General features: G+C 35.2%; 2 protein-coding genes across 7 annotated transcripts; one reads left to right on the top strand and one right to left on the bottom strand.

Annotated features, from left to right (window-relative positions):
- Window positions 1–198: 198 nt before the first annotated feature.
- On the bottom strand, window positions 199–10,932 carry LOC103951686. Of its 4 annotated transcripts, none has more exons than XM_009363124.3 (20): window positions 10,584–10,932; window positions 9,813–10,072; window positions 8,792–8,870; window positions 8,637–8,714; window positions 8,457–8,516; window positions 8,228–8,332; window positions 7,184–7,294; window positions 6,425–6,466; window positions 5,580–5,702; window positions 5,328–5,470; window positions 4,506–4,624; window positions 4,317–4,423; window positions 4,171–4,213; window positions 3,949–4,040; window positions 3,792–3,840; window positions 3,368–3,438; window positions 2,238–2,357; window positions 1,775–1,860; window positions 1,534–1,579; window positions 199–451 (listed from the first exon to the last, which is right to left on the bottom strand). In XM_009363124.3, exons 2-20 carry the CDS (start codon window positions 9,887–9,889, stop codon window positions 419–421), a joined length of 1,584 nt encoding a protein of 527 aa, XP_009361399.1. In that variant the 5' UTR covers window positions 9,890–10,072; window positions 10,584–10,932; the 3' UTR covers window positions 199–418. The 4 variants fall into 4 exon arrangements, with proteins under 4 accessions (XP_009361399.1, XP_009361398.1, XP_009361400.1 ...); XM_009363123.3 differs by having other exon boundaries at window positions 9,813–10,058; XM_009363125.3 differs by having other exon boundaries at window positions 9,813–10,034.
- Window positions 10,933–12,050: 1,118 nt separating this feature from the next.
- On the top strand, window positions 12,051–21,172 carry LOC103951685 (crossover junction endonuclease MUS81). 3 transcript variants are annotated; one of them, XM_048586155.1, is made up of 12 exons: window positions 12,054–12,248; window positions 12,344–12,422; window positions 12,522–12,608; window positions 12,689–12,823; window positions 13,320–13,554; window positions 13,828–13,976; window positions 14,530–14,587; window positions 16,742–16,900; window positions 18,988–19,067; window positions 19,907–20,144; window positions 20,362–20,448; window positions 20,853–21,172. In XM_048586155.1, exons 1-12 carry the CDS (start codon window positions 12,185–12,187, stop codon window positions 20,985–20,987), a joined length of 1,506 nt encoding a protein of 501 aa, XP_048442112.1. In that variant the 5' UTR covers window positions 12,054–12,184; the 3' UTR covers window positions 20,988–21,172. The 3 variants fall into 3 exon arrangements, with proteins under 3 accessions (XP_048442113.1, XP_048442112.1, XP_009361396.2); XM_009363121.3 differs by having other exon boundaries at window positions 12,055–12,248; window positions 20,849–21,172; XM_048586156.1 differs by lacking the exon at window positions 12,522–12,608 and having other exon boundaries at window positions 12,051–12,248.
- The last annotated feature ends 496 nt before the right edge of the window (window positions 21,173–21,668 follow it).

Below are 21,668 nucleotides of genomic sequence, written 5' to 3'. Positions count from 1 at the left end.
AGCTTTCAAATATTGAACGAGGAGGAATACGGATAAAGAAAGGATTCCAAAATATAAGATAATTTGACTAATAAGTCATAGCCTTATGCAGATGTAACAATTTAAACAAACTAATTGACCTTCACTGAAGGGAAAGTCATCATAATTTAAAGTTGTAACATCATTATCACTCTTCTACAACAAGATACAAACTCAATCTATGCAAAAAGTTATACATGGTTGAATAAAAGATGAGGTCATACAACATGATACTGTGGTTCAGAAATAGAAATCTATGTATCATAATACAAGTTATAAAAGATTTTCCTTTTATCTTTTAGTTACACATTCTACAATTTAAATCGCCGTCGTCTAATTCATTATTTCTCGTTTCTACTATGAATGAATAATGGGTATAAACATTATGCTCAAATACGGGCTATGCTCTTCCTTTCCTTCTGTCATCCAGTGCCTGCTCCAAAACACAAAAGAAACAAAAGTTTCCGCGTTTCAAGTTCAGAAATTATTAAGAGTACATATGATCGGAAACTAAGCATTCCAAATAGAAACATGTTTAACGATGGATGGAAGTTCAGATAAAAACCATACATATGCATATTAACGATCCACTGATATACAAATTAACCATACAAGGGCCCTTTGTGGGTTAGTCAATCACAATTGTTGATCGAATACACACAAGACACATTTAGACGATATTCCACTAAATCAAGAATCTTAATTAGCAGTCTGGCAATATAACTTCTTGATTGTATGCAGATCATGTGTTCTGTGTATTTGTTTCGTGTGTGCATAATACATACGCATTGATTCTCTTATGTATCCATCTGTCGTTATAATCGCTCCTTATCAGAAAATGATTGTTTCAAATATTTCCATGCTTCTTCAATCAAAAATAGAAAAAGTATCTCCATGCTTCAACTTGTTGAGTTTTATTGTAATCCAGATATTCTGGTTTACGTAAACTAACATCAGAACAGTATGATGCAAAGCATCTCTTTGTATTCCAAGAAAGGTCAACTAAATCTGTACTGCTTTCTTGACTATGACACAAGTATTTTATTCAGTGTACAAAACAGAATAGAGCTGCAATATTTTCATTTGTGACAAAACCCCTGAACTTAAACAGTGTAGGTTAATGATGGAGTCACATCAACAATCCATAAACACTACCACAATCCCGTCTTTTGTATTGCTCACTAGGAGGAATCAATTAAACATTTGTATCCTAGTCAAGAAAGTGGCGCAAATTCAATTGACCTTTTATAAGCTTGGAGTACAAAGAGATGCTTTGTAACGTATTGGTTTGATGTTAGTTTACGTATAACAGAATATGTGGATTACAGTCAAACGCAAAAGTTGAAGCATGGAGATACATTCATTTTTCGGTCAAAGAAGCATGGAAGGAATTATATTAAAAGAAATTTCTCATCCCAAGTACTAAAAAAAAAATATCCCCATTAACATCTTAACCATAAAAGTATGGTCCCAGAGGTTAGGCAAAATGTGAAGTAAATTTAGGTAAGAAGGAACCTTGCTTTGGAGTATTCTCATGGTCAACACGAGAGTATCACGCAACCTACCAAAGAAATTGAATATATCATATTAGATGAGATATTCTTGACAGAAAGAAGAGTGTTTAGTATGCTTCAAATAAAGGGAAAATAATAATAATAACACAGTTATTATCAAGATGTTCTGTTTTAATATATAACTACAATAATTTATGGAAAAAAATTAAAATCGACATGTAAATATAAAATTAATGTATTACCGAATACTGTATGTTGTAAATGGATGAGAAGATCCATCAGAACGTGTCAACACAAATTGTGTCGAGAAGCCACAAGGAACTTTGATCTGCAACCAGAAAATTATAGAATGTTGAGTATACTTGGAAAATACAAATATCCAACGACACATTTTATATATTGTTTTGATTAGTGGAGAAATCTATAACTACCATCATGTGCTTAAGGATATTAGCTTTAGCTTTTACTTCTCTGAGGAATACATATTTTCATAAGGAATTTTCACTCATTTTGAGAGTGTGAGAACATAAAGTTTGATCAACAACCTTTCCTAGACCCACTTGATACCATTGTATACCACTAATTATATTCATTAGGATAATGCCGTTACCTCAGCCAATACTCAAAACAAGCAACTTCAAGAGGCTCTCATGACATAAAAACTTAATTACTCAAAAATGAAGTATCACCAAGTAAAGAACGTACCGATAACTCCTTCGAGAAATTTTCTTCAAATAAAACAGCGTCTGTGGTATTGATCCTGATTTGATAGCCTGACCGTCTCAGAACCAGAGTTGCTGGCTCCCAATCTTCAGAAGAGTCCGTCTGTTTTTCAGCAAAAGTATATGGGAAAATTTTTTTCATGTGATACATAAGCCATAAGTTGGTTGCAACAGATTTTGAATATTGTCTATATACAAGCCAACTGAATTAGATAATAGAAAGGAAAATAATCTGTTGCGATGGGTTCAAAGGGATGACTAAACCATATAGCTAAATTGATGTCATTTTGACCAGACAACGTCCTTCACCCTACATAACAAAAATACAAAAACAAAAAAACCAAAAAAGAAGAGCCTGGAAACAAGACACTACTAAGATAAGTAACCATATATGCTAGTAAATGTTTGTTAATAAGTAGATGAGGCCATATTCCCCCCAGTATGGAACAGGTTCCCAAGCTTGCTTCACAATCCAGGAACAAAATATTAAGTACAAAATCCTTTGAATCAGAAGTCTCAAAGACACGAAAGCTCTGAGACATTTGAACAAGGAAAATGACTTTCTGAATTCAAATAATTGCCCCATTTATAACATATTTGAACCAATTTTCCATAAACTCAGGTCATCATGGCAGTTTATCTGTGCATAGAACTTGAAAAATATACATATAATGCAGTTTGGGTGCTTAACATAATATTTTCCTTTCTTCCGTCCCTATAAAAGTACGGAGTAATACTTACTAATTATGCAACAAGTGATTCAATCGAGAGCCTTAAGTTCCATATGCAAGTATGCATACAAGTTATACAAGGTAGTAACGCAAGAGGAGGAAAAAAGATGTGAACAAAACTTTAACAATGCGTTTAAACAACGATGGCCGCAATTGGTAAACATCATTAAAGAAAATACCTAGACTGGAGTTTCCTCCTAATCTAGAGCCTCAATCATTATATTTGAAATTTCACCAAGCAACAAATTTCCAATAAATTAGCATTTTAAATTATTGTCAGGAGATGGGTTTACCAATCTACACTAAAGATGGTGACTGATGAATAAGTGATGCTTCAAGAAAGAGAATAAAAATATAAACTTGATGAAAACAATAACCATACCAGTAGTAGAACACTAAAACTGGCTTGTCCTCTAGAAATATGTGTGTCAATCTCCATTTGCATCTCTGGGTCTAGAAAGTACCTCAGTGAAAAAACAATGCAAATATTACAACTCAGATGGGGAAAGAAAACCAATGAGTTGGAGGAGAAGAGTTGGCGACAAAATCAAAACTGGAAAACAAGAAACTAACTTAAATTATCAGCTATCAGATATTTTCGATTATTTTTTCACTTAAGTTACTTGGGTTGCTTTAGTTTAGGTCACAAATATTTTCGATTTTATGACAATACTCCACGCCTTGGTAAAAAATTTGCTTTGAATTTTCAACTAGAATTAAAACCTAAATATAAAAATAATATAAAATAAAGCGTTGCCTTAAGAGTGTTTACATCAAATGCATCAATGCAGCATAAATGCACATACCACATCTAATTTTGTTCTGATCATTAGCAAAATGCCTCACTAGCTCCCCCTGCCAATGAAAAACAAATTTATCAGGAAACAAAATAGTCATAACCGAAAAGTTTAAAACGAATGGAATCACTTAGGACATTATGCACATAAAAGGTAAACAGAAAACCTGACGGCCTTGTTCATCCATCGGTATGCAGTCAACAGCAATTATCTTATCAACATCATCAGCAGTGACAATATATTCTGGATTTGTGGCACCTGATTGAAGAAAACACAAAACCAAAATGGAAAATAAAATAAAACAATACATACGTAGATACCGAGTACACTGAAAGGACCCAAATCACAAGAAAACTACCAAAAAATAAAAAATCATTTAAACGTCTACCTTCAATGACCTCCCTAGTTCCATCCTGAAGATGACGAACCCACTGATATGCAAACAATGATGAGGTATAAGGAAGGAACTCATAACATATGCAAACTTCTTAAGAGATGGAAGTTTACTAGTGAAGAATGTTCAAGGAGTTTCACCTGAAACACACAAAGTGAGGTCCCACGTACTGGATATCCACAGCCAAGAAGTTTGCCTCCCGGAATAGCATCACCAATAATCTGAAAATTCTCTATTCCAGGGCCCACTAAATGAAATAGCACTTATTAGATTTCATGAATGGGCAAGCAACCGAATCCCTTTTTAATAAAAATGAAAAAATCAATCACCTTCAGAAACAGAGGGAGCAATCTCATCTTGAGTGGTGTAAGGAGAAAATGAGGTACCATTGTTCATACTCCCGCCTCTCACATTTGCATCATCTCTATTAATAAATCTAGCCATATCCCTGAGAATTGTATGATTCACAGCCTCAGTTAAAAGGAAGAGCGGTCATATAAAAAATTCCTCATCTAAACCCAGGTGCATAGAAACTTATTCTATAATGTTATGGTTACTTTTTAAATAACCCCTTGCATTTCAGTTATATATATGAACTTCCTTCAGTGTAAGAGTCGATCCAAATTTATTGACGAATTTCATTGATATGAAGCTATAAGACACCGCTAATACACTATATTACGGAACAATTTACGACTACTTGTAACTTTCAAGAACTTGATAAGAATTCCTCAAAAGAAATTAATATGTGTGTCCAAATTATTCAGTTTTATTTCAAATAGCACCATGCTTAGTGGCCAAGGTCGTCTGGCAGTGTAATTGATTTTAGGCAATGAATTATGAATTATCAATCTTCAATTACTAAATTAGAATTCAATTGTACTGACCACAAATGCTGTAACCAAAGTAACAAACACAGGTGCGGAGCAAATATGAAATTTCAACAGAAGACCTCACTGCTATAAAGAAATTGTATGCAATTATCAAACATCATTCAGCATAATACTGGGGTCTTTAACTATATAGAGCTCTTTATAAAAAGTTAAAATTTTGATGCAATCAGAAAGATTTTTTGTTCCAAACACATATATGCTTACTAATGGTGGGAAAATAAAAGATCAAGGCAACCAAAATGAATAATTAACACCAACCTCTCTGCATTGGTTGTGAACTCAGGCGGAATTTCATTATTTACTAGCATTTTCATCCCATGGATGTCAGTCACATATTTCGGCAATGTGTCAGTTGGCTCCAAATGTTGCTCATCAGTATAACGATCAAAGCCTTGCCGTCCCTGAATTAGGAAAAACAGAGAGAGACAGTGATTTCAGTAAACAAGAAAAAAAAAACAATCCATGACATAGCTCATAGACCAAAAAAACAGTGTATGAGTAGGTTTATACCATCAGTACTGTGGATCTATCAGGAAATTGACCATTCAAAATAGCAGAACCACGGCTATCTTTACCATGAGATTCAGTTTCAGCATGATTGTCCACTGCGGAGGTTAATTGTCTAAATTTATCCTGCCATAAAGTAAGAAGATGCCTTACTGCATTTGTCAAGATAAGATGCTTCTGCTGATTACTGGGGAATAGTGAAAAATCAAATTAAACAGTAGAGGTATCACCAAAATCGGGAAACAAGGTACTTAATTTCACACAAGTGTCAACCTTATGAAGTACGAACTGAAGGAAAAACCCCAGTGAGATCCATACAATGTGGTGTTGGTGAACAATACTAATTTGCAGATTAAGGTGCTCGTTGACCTATTCTATTACTAGGTTGACTGATTGTGTAACTTTATCATCGTTCCAAGGATTGTCATATTCTCATGTTTCTGATATAATAATAAGGTGAAATGGGATGCCTATAACAAGTAGGAATTATTCATGGTTCAGGACAGTACAAAAATATGCCTTCTAGCACAAAATTTGTCCTCCTTACTTATCCAATGCATGAATCCTTTAGCAGGTAAGTCACAGTCCTGCTCCCAACTTAATCATTTCAAGTATTTCAAAAAGGAACGGACTCAAGAAGCCATATGATTTGAGAAGATTAAACCTTTACTCATAATTTTTTTCTTTTTTATGTACGTTTTTCAGTAGGAGCTTCGTGACAGTTAATGAGGACATCATAGTTTAATAATCAGTTTCTATACATAAGGAAGAGTAATCAATGCATTCTACAGTATATGAACAATGAATAAACACTGACAACCACATGAAGTCACAAGAGTGCTACTTACATGGGAAGTTCTAATCTTCCACTGCAATTGATCATGTAGATGCTGTAGATTCAAGAAAGCAAAAGTCAATTAAGAAAACCCGTCGCTAGACCGATTGACAGAAAACTCATCCCTAGATACCCAAAGAATCCTCTTAAATCCTGAGGAAAAGAAGACAAAATTTATTGCGCTAAGATTCGGGGCCTGTCTATCAACTAATTTTGTTTTGCTCTGCTTTTTTCATTATAAATCTAACACAAGATCTGATCCCACTTGTCTATTCTGAACAATTATCAGTGTGCCAAATAGGTCACCTTAACTCAGCATTAATTGGATGTTCATTGGCTTGATCTTTTCTTTTTAATCATCTGAGACATCTCAATTTCAGGGAAGATTATCTTACTTATTACTATAAGCTTAATGAAATGCACTATATTTTATGTACACCAGACAAACTATCCCCAATTTTTTATGACACAATACATTTAGTTATCAATCCCGCAGAATGATAAAAGTAGTATATACATATTTTTTTTTAGTGGAAGTTCCTTCCACAAACTTTTAGACTGAAGACTAATAATTCTAAACTGGTATGTATTCTGTAAAAGTTAAATCTGTGAGACTATCATGGACATAGAAAAACAAAATATATAGCGTAAAATAAGAACAATAAAATGCAGATATCTCCTTAAAGGATGTTACAACAGAATATGGCATCACCCATAAGCCATGACACTCGTTCTTGTAGCATATGTCATCTGTATGCTATATGATTGTTACCTTTAAACTGTTTGATATGGCAGACGCATTTATGACTTGGGGCAAAATCCCATATTCACCCAATAACCCTAGCATGGATGACATGAAGATATACTTCTCATCATCTGCAGCCTAACAAATACATAACAATCAGTAGCCGTAACAGAAATTAAAAACAATAAAAAAAATAAAAAAACTGGCAGTTTTTAAAAGCACAGACATAAGAAATGCAAGGAACAAATAAAGATGACATATCCAAAGTTATTCAGGCAAACATATAGAAACACTGGACATGTAATAAACTTTATCCTGATTAGAAAACAACTGCTGTCGACTCACATTAGGAAACTTTACACCGACAATCAGACATAAGTTTGTGTTTACATCCATTCTAAAACAATAAATAAGTGGTGAAAGCTCACAAGGCACCAAACAAACCAATTAAGGAAATTTCGGATAAGAACAAAATTTCCAGGTCAAATGATAATTAAAGAGCTCTAGCGCCTACACTTTTCTATGTAAGTTCTGTGAACCAATGGAACACCATACTTCAAGCAGGGAAGAATAAGCTTGTTAAATAAATGAGTAAAAAATGGCATCTAATCTTGTCCATCAGATAGATTATACACAAACTATCATTTCTTTCTCACTCTCGAACCGGTTAAATAATACCATGTACCGACCAGCTGGAGCTCAAACTCAACCTCCACCCATTTATTTTTAGGAAATGTCCACACAACAGATATATCCTCTGAGCTTTTAAATTTTCATCAACAACCTTACAAGTTTTTGGAAAAAAAAGCTTTCCTTTCCCAGGATATAAGCCAAAAAGTTACTTCTATTTTGTATTGTCATGGAGGTCTTCTGAGAAACCCAGTCAAAGAGCTTTTATTGTCATGAAATAGAGACAATTGTAACAAATGGTATTGCAACCCATTTTCCCAATACGATTTCTTGGGCATCATTGTTGCTATTTTTTCTATAAACAACAAAGAATAGGACTTCCTGTTACAAACTACCATAATAATCTAAAATAGCCAGTAACATTTTCAATTATTACTTTACCTTCAATTCATGAGTTAGTTTAAGATTTTCTTCAAGATCTCCTTTTCTGCGAGCCAACTCATTTAACGCAGAAGTAGTGGCTTCGTTCTGCTTCTCATCAATTGCCTATCAAATGAGGTAATATCATTTCATGCTTCAGAAGTTGCAAACAAAGACTACAAGTATCTTCAATTTTACAAAAGCAGAATTCCAAGAAAAAACCATAATAATTCTCAAGCGATGGACAAACCATCCGTAAGTCAGCAAATTTCCTCTCCAATGCATACTTCTCATTCACCAAGCGCAATTCCTGATACAATGAAGACTACTTAATCCTCACATTTGAGTATGCAAAATAACACCAATTAAAAAAAAAATAAAGCAAATATTTATGGGGGGGAAAAAAAAGGCAAGCTATGAACTGATATACCTTCACACAAGCAACAGAAACTTGCCCACGAAGAAATTGGATCTCCTCTTCCTGAGCTCTGGCTCGGGAATAAAGTTCCTGTTCATTAAATTACATAGTGTCAAAATATCAATAAAGTTTCATTTTTTAAGTGTAGATTAATGAAGTACCAGTACCATAGCTTCTGGATCTTTAATATGGACACCATTGTCATCTTTTAAATTCTTTGGAGCAAGCTGTGTTTCAGAGCCATGCCTACAGATGGAAGGGGGGGAAAAGATGCTTCACATCAGGAAGATACTACAAACCACTATAAATTACGTAAGTAATGGGGATCTGTATTTCATGGTATAGATGCTTAATGAAGGAAATAATTAAAAATTTCATAAGAACTTAAGAGCTTTTGTGCAGAGTGCACTGGATGAGACTTATCTACCACATATAAGTTCTTATATGCGCAGAAAAGCTCTTAAGTTCTTATGAAAAATTTCATAAGAACTTATATGAAGTTGAAAATTATGAGACTTTTCAACATCATATAAGTTCTTTTTCAACTTAAAAAGAATATTATAAATATTTATTACTTATCATCCAGATAAGACTTCTAATCCTAAATGGCTGTCTTGTGACTCCAAGGGTTCGTGTTCTCAACCTTTTTAATGGACCAAATAAGAATCTCGCTGCTCTTCTTAATCAATATCTGTTTTGTCGGTTACATTCTTTATTACCATTTTCATTGTCTAGAAACTTCTTAACTAGAAAAGCAATAACTAAGTCTACAATCCACGTATACAAACCACAACTCAAGCTCCGATTTTCAAATATAAAGTTATCTTAACAGTTGACAAAGCATAAAAGGTTCCTACTGTTCTTAATACCAAAAGTCTTTTCCCCAGCAATCTCCGGAGAAACTCTCATGTCCACCATTTTGAGCATAACTAAATTCTAGCCCGTAAGGGTCGTAAAATCATTGAAAAAATAAAGTCCACGAGCTACGCAACCTAATTCGCGCTCTAGGCTAGCATGAAATAATTAACAAGTGCGAAAGAAGTTTCCATCAATTTATTTCCTTCCTTACCAAAAGGGATTTATAACAATGCTCAACTATTAAAAACAGAGAAATACTGAATCAATCAACCTAGAAACACAATCCTGGTGAATAAATACTATTTGTAATAAGCTGGTTTTGGGTATTACCTGTTGAAGACATCAGTGCTCCTATTCTGCGTCCCACGATCCGTCAACTGCTGAGATGCACTTGTACTCGAAGACATCTAATTGGCAGTTCAAGGTTCTCTTCAAGATAACCTCCGATATTAACGTAACTGATTGTTCCCATTATAACTAAGTGAATCTTGCATTTTACTCCATTTCATTATCCCATTCCCGAATTTAGTTTGAAAACTTTTGTATACACCACTGCCAAAAATTGCAAGAAGCTCCCTACAATTAATAAGCTATAAAGAATTCATCAGACTGTAAGAAATATCAAAACAACAAACATTAGGTTCGTACGGCGTTTACCACGAAAACCCAACTATCCAAAATACATATTACAAATGCAATTAATTACAACTAGAGCTTCAATTAGTGAGAAATACCCTTCAAACCCAAATCATTAATCCATTAAAGAACCAATCTTTGTCTTGATTTCAATTTCCTATGGTTTTCGTCCACATTTAGTAATTCCGCTGAATCACAGTCCCTCCTAAAACAGAAAAAATAACAGAAACCCAGTGACCCACGATCAGTGTTGAAGCTAAATCTTAACTCTCCACCCCAAAATTCCAAAAACCCAAATAAAATCAATCAATTCCGCCCACAAAACTAACGAACCGACTCAGGTGTTCAAATTTAACAACTCTAAAATATTTTCCCGAAACAGAAAACAAACAAAATTAAAAACTTGGGAATGTCCCGTAATAGTAATAAACGCAGATAATCATGATTAGAAAATGAATTGGGTACCTGTTGATTTTGCAGAGGGATATATCCGAGGGAGCTATGAAAGGAAACCCAGCTACAGATCTGACACTCTGCCTGCCTAGTAGTCTTAGAGAGAGAAAGTTGTAGAGAGAGAGAGAGAGAGTTGTAGAGAGAGAGATGGGTTTGTTCTTCCGAAGTCAATGGGGGATTAAGCTGGTTGAAGTTTTTTCCCACGTACCATTAATTCCTGCAAAATATGAAGTATTGGTTGGCAGATGGAAGATTGGGTTTTGAAAACGGGATTTTTCCTCTTTTTTTCTACAATATTAAAAATAATATTTGAGATTCACGTTTGTGTGTATTTAATTTTATGGTGGCCAAGAGGATAGGTGGAGTGTGAAACGGCGGCGTCCTTAGAAGTGGGATTCCCTGCCGACTCTAGCAGTTTGTTCCATCCATTCGGATCCGGTTCCTCTCCGGACCTGTCTGTCCCGATGCTGCGGACCTGTTTATTCTGACCCTTGATTCAAATCGTACGACCGTAAATTAATTTTAAAATGTACGTTTCATATCATAGGAATATGATTTAAGAAGTATATTTCATAACACATTCATGCGTTATATTGATAATAGTAGGCATGAATAAATTATCAATCAAACAATTTGAATCAAAGTATTGATGCAAACTGTGATCGTATTGCATTGTAATTCCAATTACATAAGTTATGGGTAGTTGATTGAGTATGTTAATATTGATTAAATTAATTACTCAATTAACGTCGTATTGGGCTTTAAAAGTGAGTTTCAGGAGTCTAGGCATATTGGGCTTTGATCTATTGGGATTGTAAACCAAGTTGCACTTGACAACTTAAGTGAGAAAGCCCAAAAGACCCAAGGAACCTATTAGATTTGGAAGTTTCTTACATATATGTCAACCCGATTCAAAACGACACAAAAATAACAAGTTTTGAATTGACACATTAACTAATTGGATCGTTATTATGTTACACATTAAAAACATAACAAGTTTACCCACGAGTAAACTCATTTCAATCCGCTAAGAAAAAAGTTAGTTTGATACTTTTAAACTGCTAAAATACTTTGCTACAATAGTTATAGTATTTAATCTCACATAAGTGTGAGGTTAAAAAAAATTTCAAAGAACATTAAAATTCATAATAATTAATCAAGTGTAGAAATGTGAAGAAAAAAAAATGCAAATATTCGTGATCACATCTTCTACACTTTGAAGATGGGTACAACTTGTTTGGATTTTTAATATCCTACATAGGGGAGTTCAAAATAAATAAAAATTCACAATAATTAGTGTAAATGTATAAAAAATATAAAAAGAATATATAAATACTCGTAATTACATCTCCTACGGTTAAACAATAATTAAACTGTCATTTAAATTTTTAACACCCTCCAAACCCTCGACAAGATGGTTTTGCATATTAAGCCCGCATATAGTGTTTGCAAAAGAAAAGAGACTCGGCCCGTTACGCTACATCCACTCTGACCCACTCTGACCGCCTATTTTGATTCTGCTAGCCCATTAATTCTTCCCTCCCTCCACCACCCACCTCCTCCTTCCCTCAAACGGAACTCCGTTTCCAAAAGCAGTGAAGGAGAGTGGCTTCATGCAAGGGCTTTCTCCGACCACCCGTTCCGGCAGTTCTGAACCGGAAGACTTGACTAAAACTGGTAATTTTCACCGTTCTTTGGATTTACATTCTCTGTTTTTACCACCTCCGTGTTGAATTCACCAGTTTTGCTGCCCAATTTGCCTTGTGTTTTAGATAAGAGAAGTAAAAGAAGTAGACGATATGTTCCGCAGAAGAATTCCGTGGCGTATGCATTGTTAATCACACTTTACCGGTAATCTGGACTTGTATTTAACTGTTTTTTTTTTTTTTTTGTGGATTTGTTTTGTCATATTTTTGGAAGTAGGCGTTAGTAATGATTAGTTTTTCTCAGGGGACTTGAAAATGGGAATGAATTTATGCGTAAACAGGAGCTTATCGATGCAGCTGAAGCGAGTGGACTTTCTCGTGTGCCTATTATGTATATTAATTTGGCAGTTAAATTCTTTTTTGTTTGTAATTTGTGCTTAATTTTGGAATGTTTGTGATGTGTGTTGTTAGGCCAGAGATGGGAAAGGGAAAACCGGGAGGTCCAGGACACTTTGCAGGTTCTGGACGGGAATGGTATAGTGGATGGTCCTGCATGAAGACATTGGTAACCAAGGGCCTAGTTACAAAATCAAGCTGCCCAGCAAAGTATGGCTTTTGTTTCTGCATTTGCTTCTCGTGTTTTTGTGCTACTGAGGATTTATATATTTATTATGTATTTTTTTCTGCCTCTGAACTTGTTAATTTGAATGGTAAAATAGGCCACACTGGTTTTGTGAAACTGAAAATGAACTATTTATAAAACAATCATCATTTACAAATTATACGGTATGAAAGATCTACTTTGACGTGGAATTCATAGAACCTTTGTTCTTTATAGAAGAATGCCTTGTGAACAGGAACATGGGTAAATGTTTACATTCTAGGTAAATGACATTTAAGTTGATTACAACCTTAAGCAAAATACATGAGCTGTGAACCATGTTTTTTATGGTTAGTTTCGAGATGAGCTAGTACTTGCCCGAAGCAAATGCTGAAAAATCATATGTATTATGGCAGTCAATTCTTATAAATTTACAAGTTGTTGAGTTACACTTGGATTGCGTATGTAACAGCAGATGTGTAATGCATGTTGCAAATGTAGGTACATGCTTACTGAAGAAGGTCAAGAAGCTGCATGTGAATGTCTAACCAGGTCTGGTATGGCAGGTCCTATCAGAAAAACTGCTAATGCCAAAGGGCTTTCTGTTCTGGATGTGGATACTACTTCACATCAGGAGCTTGATCATTCTGACTCTGGGGAAGAGGTCATATTGTTATCAACTAATGTGAGTAGGAAGAAGAATTCGCTTGATATTCCAGAGGAATACATCGGGAAGGTATATGTCTAACTAGCTTCTAAATATTTACTTGAACAGTTGCTCTTTTTAACGTATCATGTTAGATTGGAAGTGTCAAAATCGCGCCTATACAGAGTTTTACAACAACCATAATTTAGGAGTCCCAAGTTAACTTCTGGTTATATATTTGCAAGACTGTAGTGGATACTTATAGCACTTTTTTCTTAGATTTGAAAGTCACCTTTTTTCCAGTATTGTTGAGCACAGCTGATATACTGTTAATATGTTGCTAATTGACTTCTTGGTTTTCAGAGTTATCCTGTGCCAAAGTCTACTTTGGATGGTTTTGAAGCAAGTCGGAATGTTTTCTCGTTGCCACCTCTAAGCTTTGGGGAGAGATTTGAAGATGCATATGAAGTAATCTTGGTTTTGGATGATCGAGAGCAATTTGCCACTAGGGGGTCAGTAGCTTATTATTTTTTTTCTTCTGCTGTTTCTTTTTATGATGAAGCTAGTCAATGGTACTTATTGTTCTTTCTTGACAAGAACAGAGTTTTGGGGTTAAAAATAGTCAGCAACATGAATGGTCCTTGCATACATGCTCTCTTTAGATCTCATCACTAGTCACTATCCATATTTCTTGAGTAGGGTTGACAATAATGCAGGAGCTAGTTTTCCATCTTCATCCCCACCTTCACCACTATGACTTATCCCCATCCTTGCCCCCCTCCTTGTCACAGAAGGTGCGCTGCCTAATTATTAATTTCCCCATTTTCACCTTGTATCCATATCCCTGTACCTGAACAACAAATAAGGGGAAAACAAAACACCAAATGGATGAAAAATTGATTCAACCAAGTAATTGTTAATATGGCAAGTATTACCAGTTTTCTATATCTATTTATTTTTCTTGTTATTTTACTATGTTCAATGGTAGTGTTCCTTCCTATTATTTGTCCATTGTTCTGCTAGTGTTTTTAGAATTGTGACTGATTTGGTGTATATTGTGTCTAGATCGCGGCCTGGAAGAATTATTGAGAATGTTCGCACTCAATTCAAAATCAAAATAGAGGTTGTTTTCTCACTCTTTTATATGCTAGTTCTTCCAACGGTTTCGTACATTAACTAGAAGTAGAATGTGTAGCATTGGATATCATTTTATTTTCTGTATTATTGGTTTTTCAAAACAGGTCGACTTTTAAGACTGCTTGTTGTTACCTTGTTTGTATAGTTAATCATCTGCTTCATGTTTGAGTCAGGTGGAACGTTTAAATACAATGGAAAATAAACCGAGACATTCTTGCAACTGGGGCTCATTAAAGCAAGAAACCCACCATGGGATTTCAGTTTTTCCTCTATGAAGCACTCAACTGATTTAGTCTGTTCAGCCTTGGTTAAGTACGGCATAAGCTCATCAGTTTCACTTTCACCGTACTGGGACTAACTTAGTAGTTTAAGTAGCTAGCATAGGACTCAACTGCCCTATTTGTTGCTGCTTTGAAAATATTTTTACATGGTTCTCTTGTTACTTTTAGGCAATCTATCTCTTACGAAGATCGGTGGAAAGATATAGAGATATGAAAAAGGATTTGTACATGGTCTTTATAGATTTGGAAAAGGCGTATGATAGGGTCCCAAGAGACATTCTTTGCAGGATTTTAGAGAAGAAAGGACTACGAGTAGCAAATATCGAAGCTATAAAGGATATGTATGATGGAGCAAGGACTGCTGTAAGAACTCACGAAGGACAAACCGAAAGCTTCCCCATAACTGTAGGGTTACATCAAGGCTCATCTTTAGGTCCTTACCTATTTGCATTGGTAATGGATGAGTTAATGGGACATATTCAAGGTGATATTCCTTGGTGTATGTTTTTCGCAGATGATGTAGTGTTGATAGATGAAACTTAGGAAGGAGTAAATGTGAAGCTTAACCTTTGGAGAGAAGTGTTGGAATCTAAAGGTCTTCGCCTAAGTCAGTCAAAGACAGAGTATATGGAGTGCAAGTTCAGTGTAAACGGAGGCTCAAATGAGTTAGGGGTGAGGATTGGAGATCAGGTGCCAAAGAGCGACCGCTTTAGTTACCTAGGATCTACCTTGCAAAAGAACGGAGAGTTGGATGAAGACCTCAACCATAGAATACAAGCTGGATGGATGAAGTGGACGAGTGCATCCGGCGTGTCGTGTGACCGTTGTATGCCATTGAAGCTCAAGGGAAAATTTTATGGGACGGCAATAAGGGCGGCAATGCTTTATGGCATGGAATGTTGGGAGGTGAAGCATCAACACGTACATAAAATGGGCGTAGTGGAGATGAGAATGCTTCGTTGGATGTGTGGGCACACGAGAAAGGATAAGATTAGGAATGAGGATATCCGAGGTAAAGTAGGAGTAGCCGAAATTGAAGGAAAGATGAGAGAAAATCGGTTACGGTGGTTTGGACATGTGAAACGAAGGCCTACTAACGCTCCGTTTAGAATATGCGATTACGGGATAGAGTTTAAGGGCCGAAGGAGTAGAGGAGACCTAGGAAGACTTTGGAAGAGACTCTAAGAAAAGACTTAGAGTACTTGGATCTAACGGAAGAAGTGACATAAGACCGAGCACAATGGCGTTCTAGGATTCATATAGCCGACTCCACTTAGTAGGAAAGGGCTTTGTTGTTGTTGTTGTTGTTGTTGTTGGTTCTCTTGTTACTTTTCATGACAGTGAGATAAAATCAAGCACATTATTTCGCATCTTCTAATCTGTTCTACTTGTTGTTTATACCCACTGGTGAAATCCAAAGTCCAATTTCTGAATTTGAGTATGTTACTCATAAACTTCAGTTATGATTCTAAGAGCTTTCTTAATAATTATTTGGCCATGCCATTCTTGTTGTTACAAATGTTTTGGGTCTGTCTTAGTGTTCCTCACGTGTTTGCTATTTCACTTATCAAGTTGTTGCGATTGACCTAAATGGCATCGTAAGACTATTTTTGATAAATTCATAAAGAGAAATTATATTGTAGGTACCACCAGCCAGCATTTCTGAGTGGTAGTATGGTCCGCTAGAATTTTGCCATTGTACAGTTCTGGAATATAAAAGAAAATTTTCCAGCCATTATTTTACTATGTAAATAATTGTGGCTTGTGGTAGTGAAAGATAACTCCTTATATTAGTTCCTGTTGCAATATATTTTCTTCTAGCTGTGGAAACTGTATTTAACAATCTGACTCTTCTACAGGTTAGAAGGTTACCAGTTGGAGACGGAATCTGGATAGCTCGCCATAAACATCTTCAGAGCGAATACGTGCTTGATTTTATAGTTGAGAGGAAGAAAGTCGATGATTTGCGCTGTTCAATCAGAGATAACCGTTACAGAGACCAAAAACTGAGGCTTTTGGTATTGATTCTTAAGACTCATGGGTTTATCTTTATTAGCTATACAAAAATTTGCTATAATATGTTGATACTACTGTTTTACAATTGTTTCAGCATAAACTAAGCTGCTCCTTTACATGCTTAGTATTTATTTTATTGTGGAAACTTGAGTTTCTCCTAATAATATATCTTTACCTTTTAATATCTGCTTTCACTGCATTTAATTGGAAAATGTTGAATTACAAACCTTAAATGTTACAGCATGAAAAGGAGAATACCTGAGTAAAAACCTGAAACATATTCCTATCAGTTGTTCTTATTCTCTTTCCTCCCATAACTATGGATATTATAAATTGAACGTCACATGATTGTCCCTTTTGAGGATTTAATATTTAAAACATTTTGTCTGTGCTCATTTCATTGCTTAAGTATCTAGGATGAACAATTTGATAAAGAAAATCATGTATCTCCTCCTGTAAAATGCATTACCCAGGCGGGGAATTTGGTGGCTGCAGTTTTAGGCCAGATGCACTTGTGATTGTGGCATTGGGTGCATACTGCACATCTTAGTGCTTATTTTCCCAGTCTAAATTGACAGTGTTTTTTGGTAGGTATTGGCAATAAACGTTCTTTTTTTTTATTGAAAGTAAATAAATCAAAAGTTCGTATGCATCAAAAACTTGTTTGAAGAAACAAAGTAAATGATTGAAGCATTCTCTAGTTTGGAGAAAACTATTGGGAGTTTTGAGCAAGAATAAAGTAGCATTATCTTGGGTAGTGTTTGTTATGGTCTTCATACGTTGTGTTTAATAGTTTAGTGAAACAGTGGTTTCATTTTACATATGAATTTATTGCCACTCCCCACAGTCCTCATTCCGGACTCACTGACACCGACCAGTTTGGGTTGTTTAGGCTGTCACACCTGTTTTCTGGCATAACCGAACAGAACCCTAACCGATGGTGGTGGTGGTGGTGGTGGTTCTATCAGCAGTTGAGTGGTGGGGGTGGGCCATACCAAATTCCCCCCACCCCTAACAAGGAGTACTATTTGGTTTAGCAGTGCTTATGAATGCAGAATTTTCTGATTTATTTAGTTACTTGGCAGAGTAAATTTGTTGAGATTGAGTTTTTATGTTTGCTGAATTATGGTTTTCTTGACTTTGTTGTAGTGATATTGATACCTTGTTTTGCATTATACTTTGTATACTAAAGGAAAACATGCTTTTATAGTGAAACCTCTATATAGTCATAATGTTGGGACCAAACCAATTTTATAACTTTAGGGAGGTTATTACTTAATAGACATGTAGTTCAAAAAAATTATTTTTTGACTAAGTTATCCTTAATGAATGTTGCATGGATACAAAGAACCACATTAGTAGTAAAGCATATGAATTTCCAAGATGAAGCTTACGAATCTCCAAGATGAAGTACTAGAAAAAGAAAGACACCTAATCTCTAAAATATTTTATTTCATCTTAAATTTTTAATCATAAAAATATAGCATATGTTTTGACATTGACAATTATTACTATGTGGAGGCAAGTTTTTTAAGACAGGACCTAGAAAAACTCACTTTATTACAATATGGAGTTTATTCTTACATATAACTGGCCCAAGTTAGGACCATATTTTTCTTATGACTACATGGAGGTTATTCCTTTATAGAGTATCACGATAGAGAGGTTTTACATGGCCCAAATTATTACACCATAATTTTAAATATTTGGTTTATAATATATAAGCCCTAACTCTTGGTTTGAAGCACTTGAATGGGGATCTAATAGATCCTGACCTTGTGTTTATGTAAGGTATGATTCACTCCATGGCACTGTAGTGAATGACTGAAATTGATTGCTGATGCCTTCCTTTGGATCTTCATTATACATGAAAACTAATGAGAACGTACAAAGGCGGATTTGTATTAGTCTGTCATTGATTTGCTTGTGGCGCTTCATGTTCGGCTTCTTTTGTCTCTCACTGTCTACAGAGAGGATTTGTTTGCTTCTAAAGAGATTGTTCACCTTTCCTGAGAACGTTGGGTTCACTGTGAAATATATTATTTCATGTTTATTCTGACATGTTTGCTCCTTCAATTGCATGTGGCAGAGATGTGGTCTTAAGAAGCTGATATATCTTGTGGAAGGTGATCCAAATTGTTCTGAAGCAGCGGAAAGCATTAAAACAGCGTAAGCATTTTTGTGAATATTCCTAATGGCCATGTCTCTTCATTCTTGACTATTCCATTTAAAGAAAATCATTTTTAAACTGAGAAGTAAACCTCTCATTTGTATAAGTCATCAATTGAATGGTGATGAATTTTCTTTTACCTTCTGTTTCCGTATGTCCTACATCAGTGTAGTACTCGTTTTCCAATACTACAACCCAGCCAAAATATTCTCTTGGTCTTGGGTACTGTTCACAGCCCTTTAAAAGGCTCAAATAAATTCTTCCATATCATGTAAGCCCCTAATTCAAACCCTAGTTTCTGCACTTTTGAAACCGTAATCTCTAGCCATTGCACTTCAAATAGTCTTCCGAAAGAATGCCCAATATCAAACCTCCTTGCTGCCTTATATATCTGTATTATCAAACAGGAAATCTAGCCCCTCCAAACCTGTATTCTGAGTTGTCTTTCGTATAATAATTATGGTCATTGAAGTAGGGTTAATTTTGAAGGATAACTAGAAAAAGATGGCATATTCTTACCATCTCTGGTTTCGATTAAAGGTTCTGTAGTATATACTTTTAGTTAGCATGTTAAGAAAAACTAAAGAGATAAGAGATATTAGTTTTAAATTTTAATACACATCTGAGGATCCTATAATCCTGTTATTTAGGTCATGTTCTCAATTTGCCAGTCCAGTTTTTAGGTACCCATGATGATTTTGCACTTCTCAAAACCCTTTGTGTGAGCGACTGAAAGTAAATCATATAATAATTCTTCTATTTATGTCCTAATGATTGCAAAAGAAACAATTATCATTTGGAATCCATCTTCAACAGTTATAGTTCTCATTTCATACAGCTGTTTCACAACTGAAATTTTGGAGGGATTCGATGTTCAAAGAACCAGTGGCTTGGCTGATACACTGAAGAAGTATGTTCATCTTACTCAAGCGATAACTCAGTATTACAAATCAGAGTATTTGGAGGAACAAAGTATGAATGCTGGGGTCTGCCCTTCTTTTGATGATTTTATCAAAAGGTGCCAAGACCTGGATAAAATGACAGTTAGTGACGTATTTGCCATTCAGCTCATGCAGGTATGAACTGTTTCTGAGAGAAAGGAATATCATCTCTTATTTGACAGTTAACGATGTCTTGGTTGGCTCTGATCCCTTAATATAACAATGTATGGGTTCATTTATGGATAGTCAAATGGAAAGAAATTAAATTCTGTGGGTTTGGCTTTTTCCTTTTTACATGTATATCTAATATATACTGTCAACTTCTGGTGAGTGTCTGGAATTATAAATGCAGGTACCCCAGGTAACTGAGGAAGTTGCCATAGCTGTTCTTGATTTGTACCCCACGCTTTTATCTCTTGCCCGTGCCTACTCTCAGCTTGTAAGTCCTCACTCCCTTGGTTGGAATTTGAAATGCAATGGTGAATACCTATCACCAAGCGTGCCGCCCTTGGTGCTTCGGTGTGCAACCCTTTTTCTGCTCATTACATTTCCCTCCTAAAACATTTTCTACTTTACGTTCATTAATTTGCAATCTTTTAAGATTTCTTGTAATCTTGTTAAAAATAAAAGAGTTTAACGGTTGCTGGGTCATGACCGCATGGGACGGAGGGATTAAAGGTGGAAACAGAAATACTTTGTTTTCTTTTCTTAATTCTATTTCAGTTTGGTCTGATTACATTACCAAATAGCATTGATCTGTTTGTTTACTTATTTAACCTTGTTCTAACATTTTTTTTTTTTCACTCAAATTTCTTCATTTGTTTGTAAATTGTAAATAGGAAGGCGACGTCGATGCACAGGAGAAGATGCTTAAAACGCAGAGTAACAACGTTGTCAATGCAGGTGCTAGTAAAAATATATTTCAACTCGTATGGGGAAATTGACTGTTTCTTGTCCTACGTCGTGAACGGACAATGAGTTTGACTAAATCAGAAACTCATATGGGCATGATTGAGTCGTATTGTAAGCAAAATCAAGTCAAACTTTGTCCGCAGGTAATTTTAAGAGTCGCATATCAGTTACGTGGTGGTTGTGTTTCCATTCAACGTTTTGCAATGTGGGTAAATGACGCGTTTTTTATGTCATGGAGCTAGATTATAATATTTGAATACGTCTTATAGGTTTTGAAATAAAACCTACATCCACTACTCCATCCTCCTCCTACATGGACTGCCACGTGGATGAAAGTTTTATATATTGCCTTATATTGTAAATGGAGGTGTGAATGCCGACATAAATAAGCATGTGAATTTGAAGAATGAAAGTTAAAAGAGGTTTGGTATTTACTATTTGGGTGTACAGAATTTCAACATTCAATATTGGACGTTTGCATGGTAAGTGTTCTGTATAAAGAGCATATGCAATGTATGACAAACATTATAAGAGAAACATACGGAGGAAATACCATAGAGCTAGATTAGATAGATAGGGAGAAAAATATTAAAGTTATTTTTGTACTCTTATTATTTTAAATAATAAAAGAAAGTATTACTGTTATCTCGAGAACATAGAGATACTTGCTGAATCTCGTAAACATTATATTTTGTTTACTTTATGTTCTATAACACATATCCTCCATTTCATAACATCTTCATGTGT

This window comes from the organism of the source record quoted next, unplaced genomic scaffold, assembly GCF_019419815.1.
Source record: "Pyrus x bretschneideri cultivar Hongxiangsu unplaced genomic scaffold, Pyrus_bretschneideri_v1 Contig24, whole genome shotgun sequence".
Lineage (NCBI taxonomy): Eukaryota > Viridiplantae > Streptophyta > Magnoliopsida > Rosales > Rosaceae > Pyrus > Pyrus x bretschneideri.
The sequence above is the reverse complement of the archived record's forward strand: the minus strand, read 5'-3'. Positions and strand labels throughout refer to the sequence as shown.

Bases quoted from the DNA above. Each gene is read 5' to 3' on its own strand.
- LOC103951686 (XM_009363124.3), bottom strand. From the start codon at position 9,889: ATGTCTTCGAGTACAAGTGCATCTCAGCAGTTGACGGATCGTGGGACG. The intron at 5,703-6,424 runs GTAAGTAGCACT...ACTTTATGGCAG, and splicing joins GGAAGATTAGAACTTCCCAT to GATAAATTTAGACAATTAAC. The intron at 2,358-3,367 runs GTATGGTTATTG...GCTGAAAAACAG, and splicing joins GTTTTAGTGTTCTACTACTG to ACGGACTCTTCTGAAGATTG.
- LOC103951685 (XM_048586155.1), top strand. From the start codon at position 12,185: ATGCAAGGGCTTTCTCCGACCACCCGTTCCGGCAGTTCTGAACCGGAA. The intron at 12,824-13,319 runs GTATGGCTTTTG...TTGCAAATGTAG, and splicing joins AAATCAAGCTGCCCAGCAAA to GTACATGCTTACTGAAGAAG. The intron at 16,901-18,987 runs GTATTGATTCTT...TGCATGTGGCAG, and splicing joins ACCAAAAACTGAGGCTTTTG to AGATGTGGTCTTAAGAAGCT.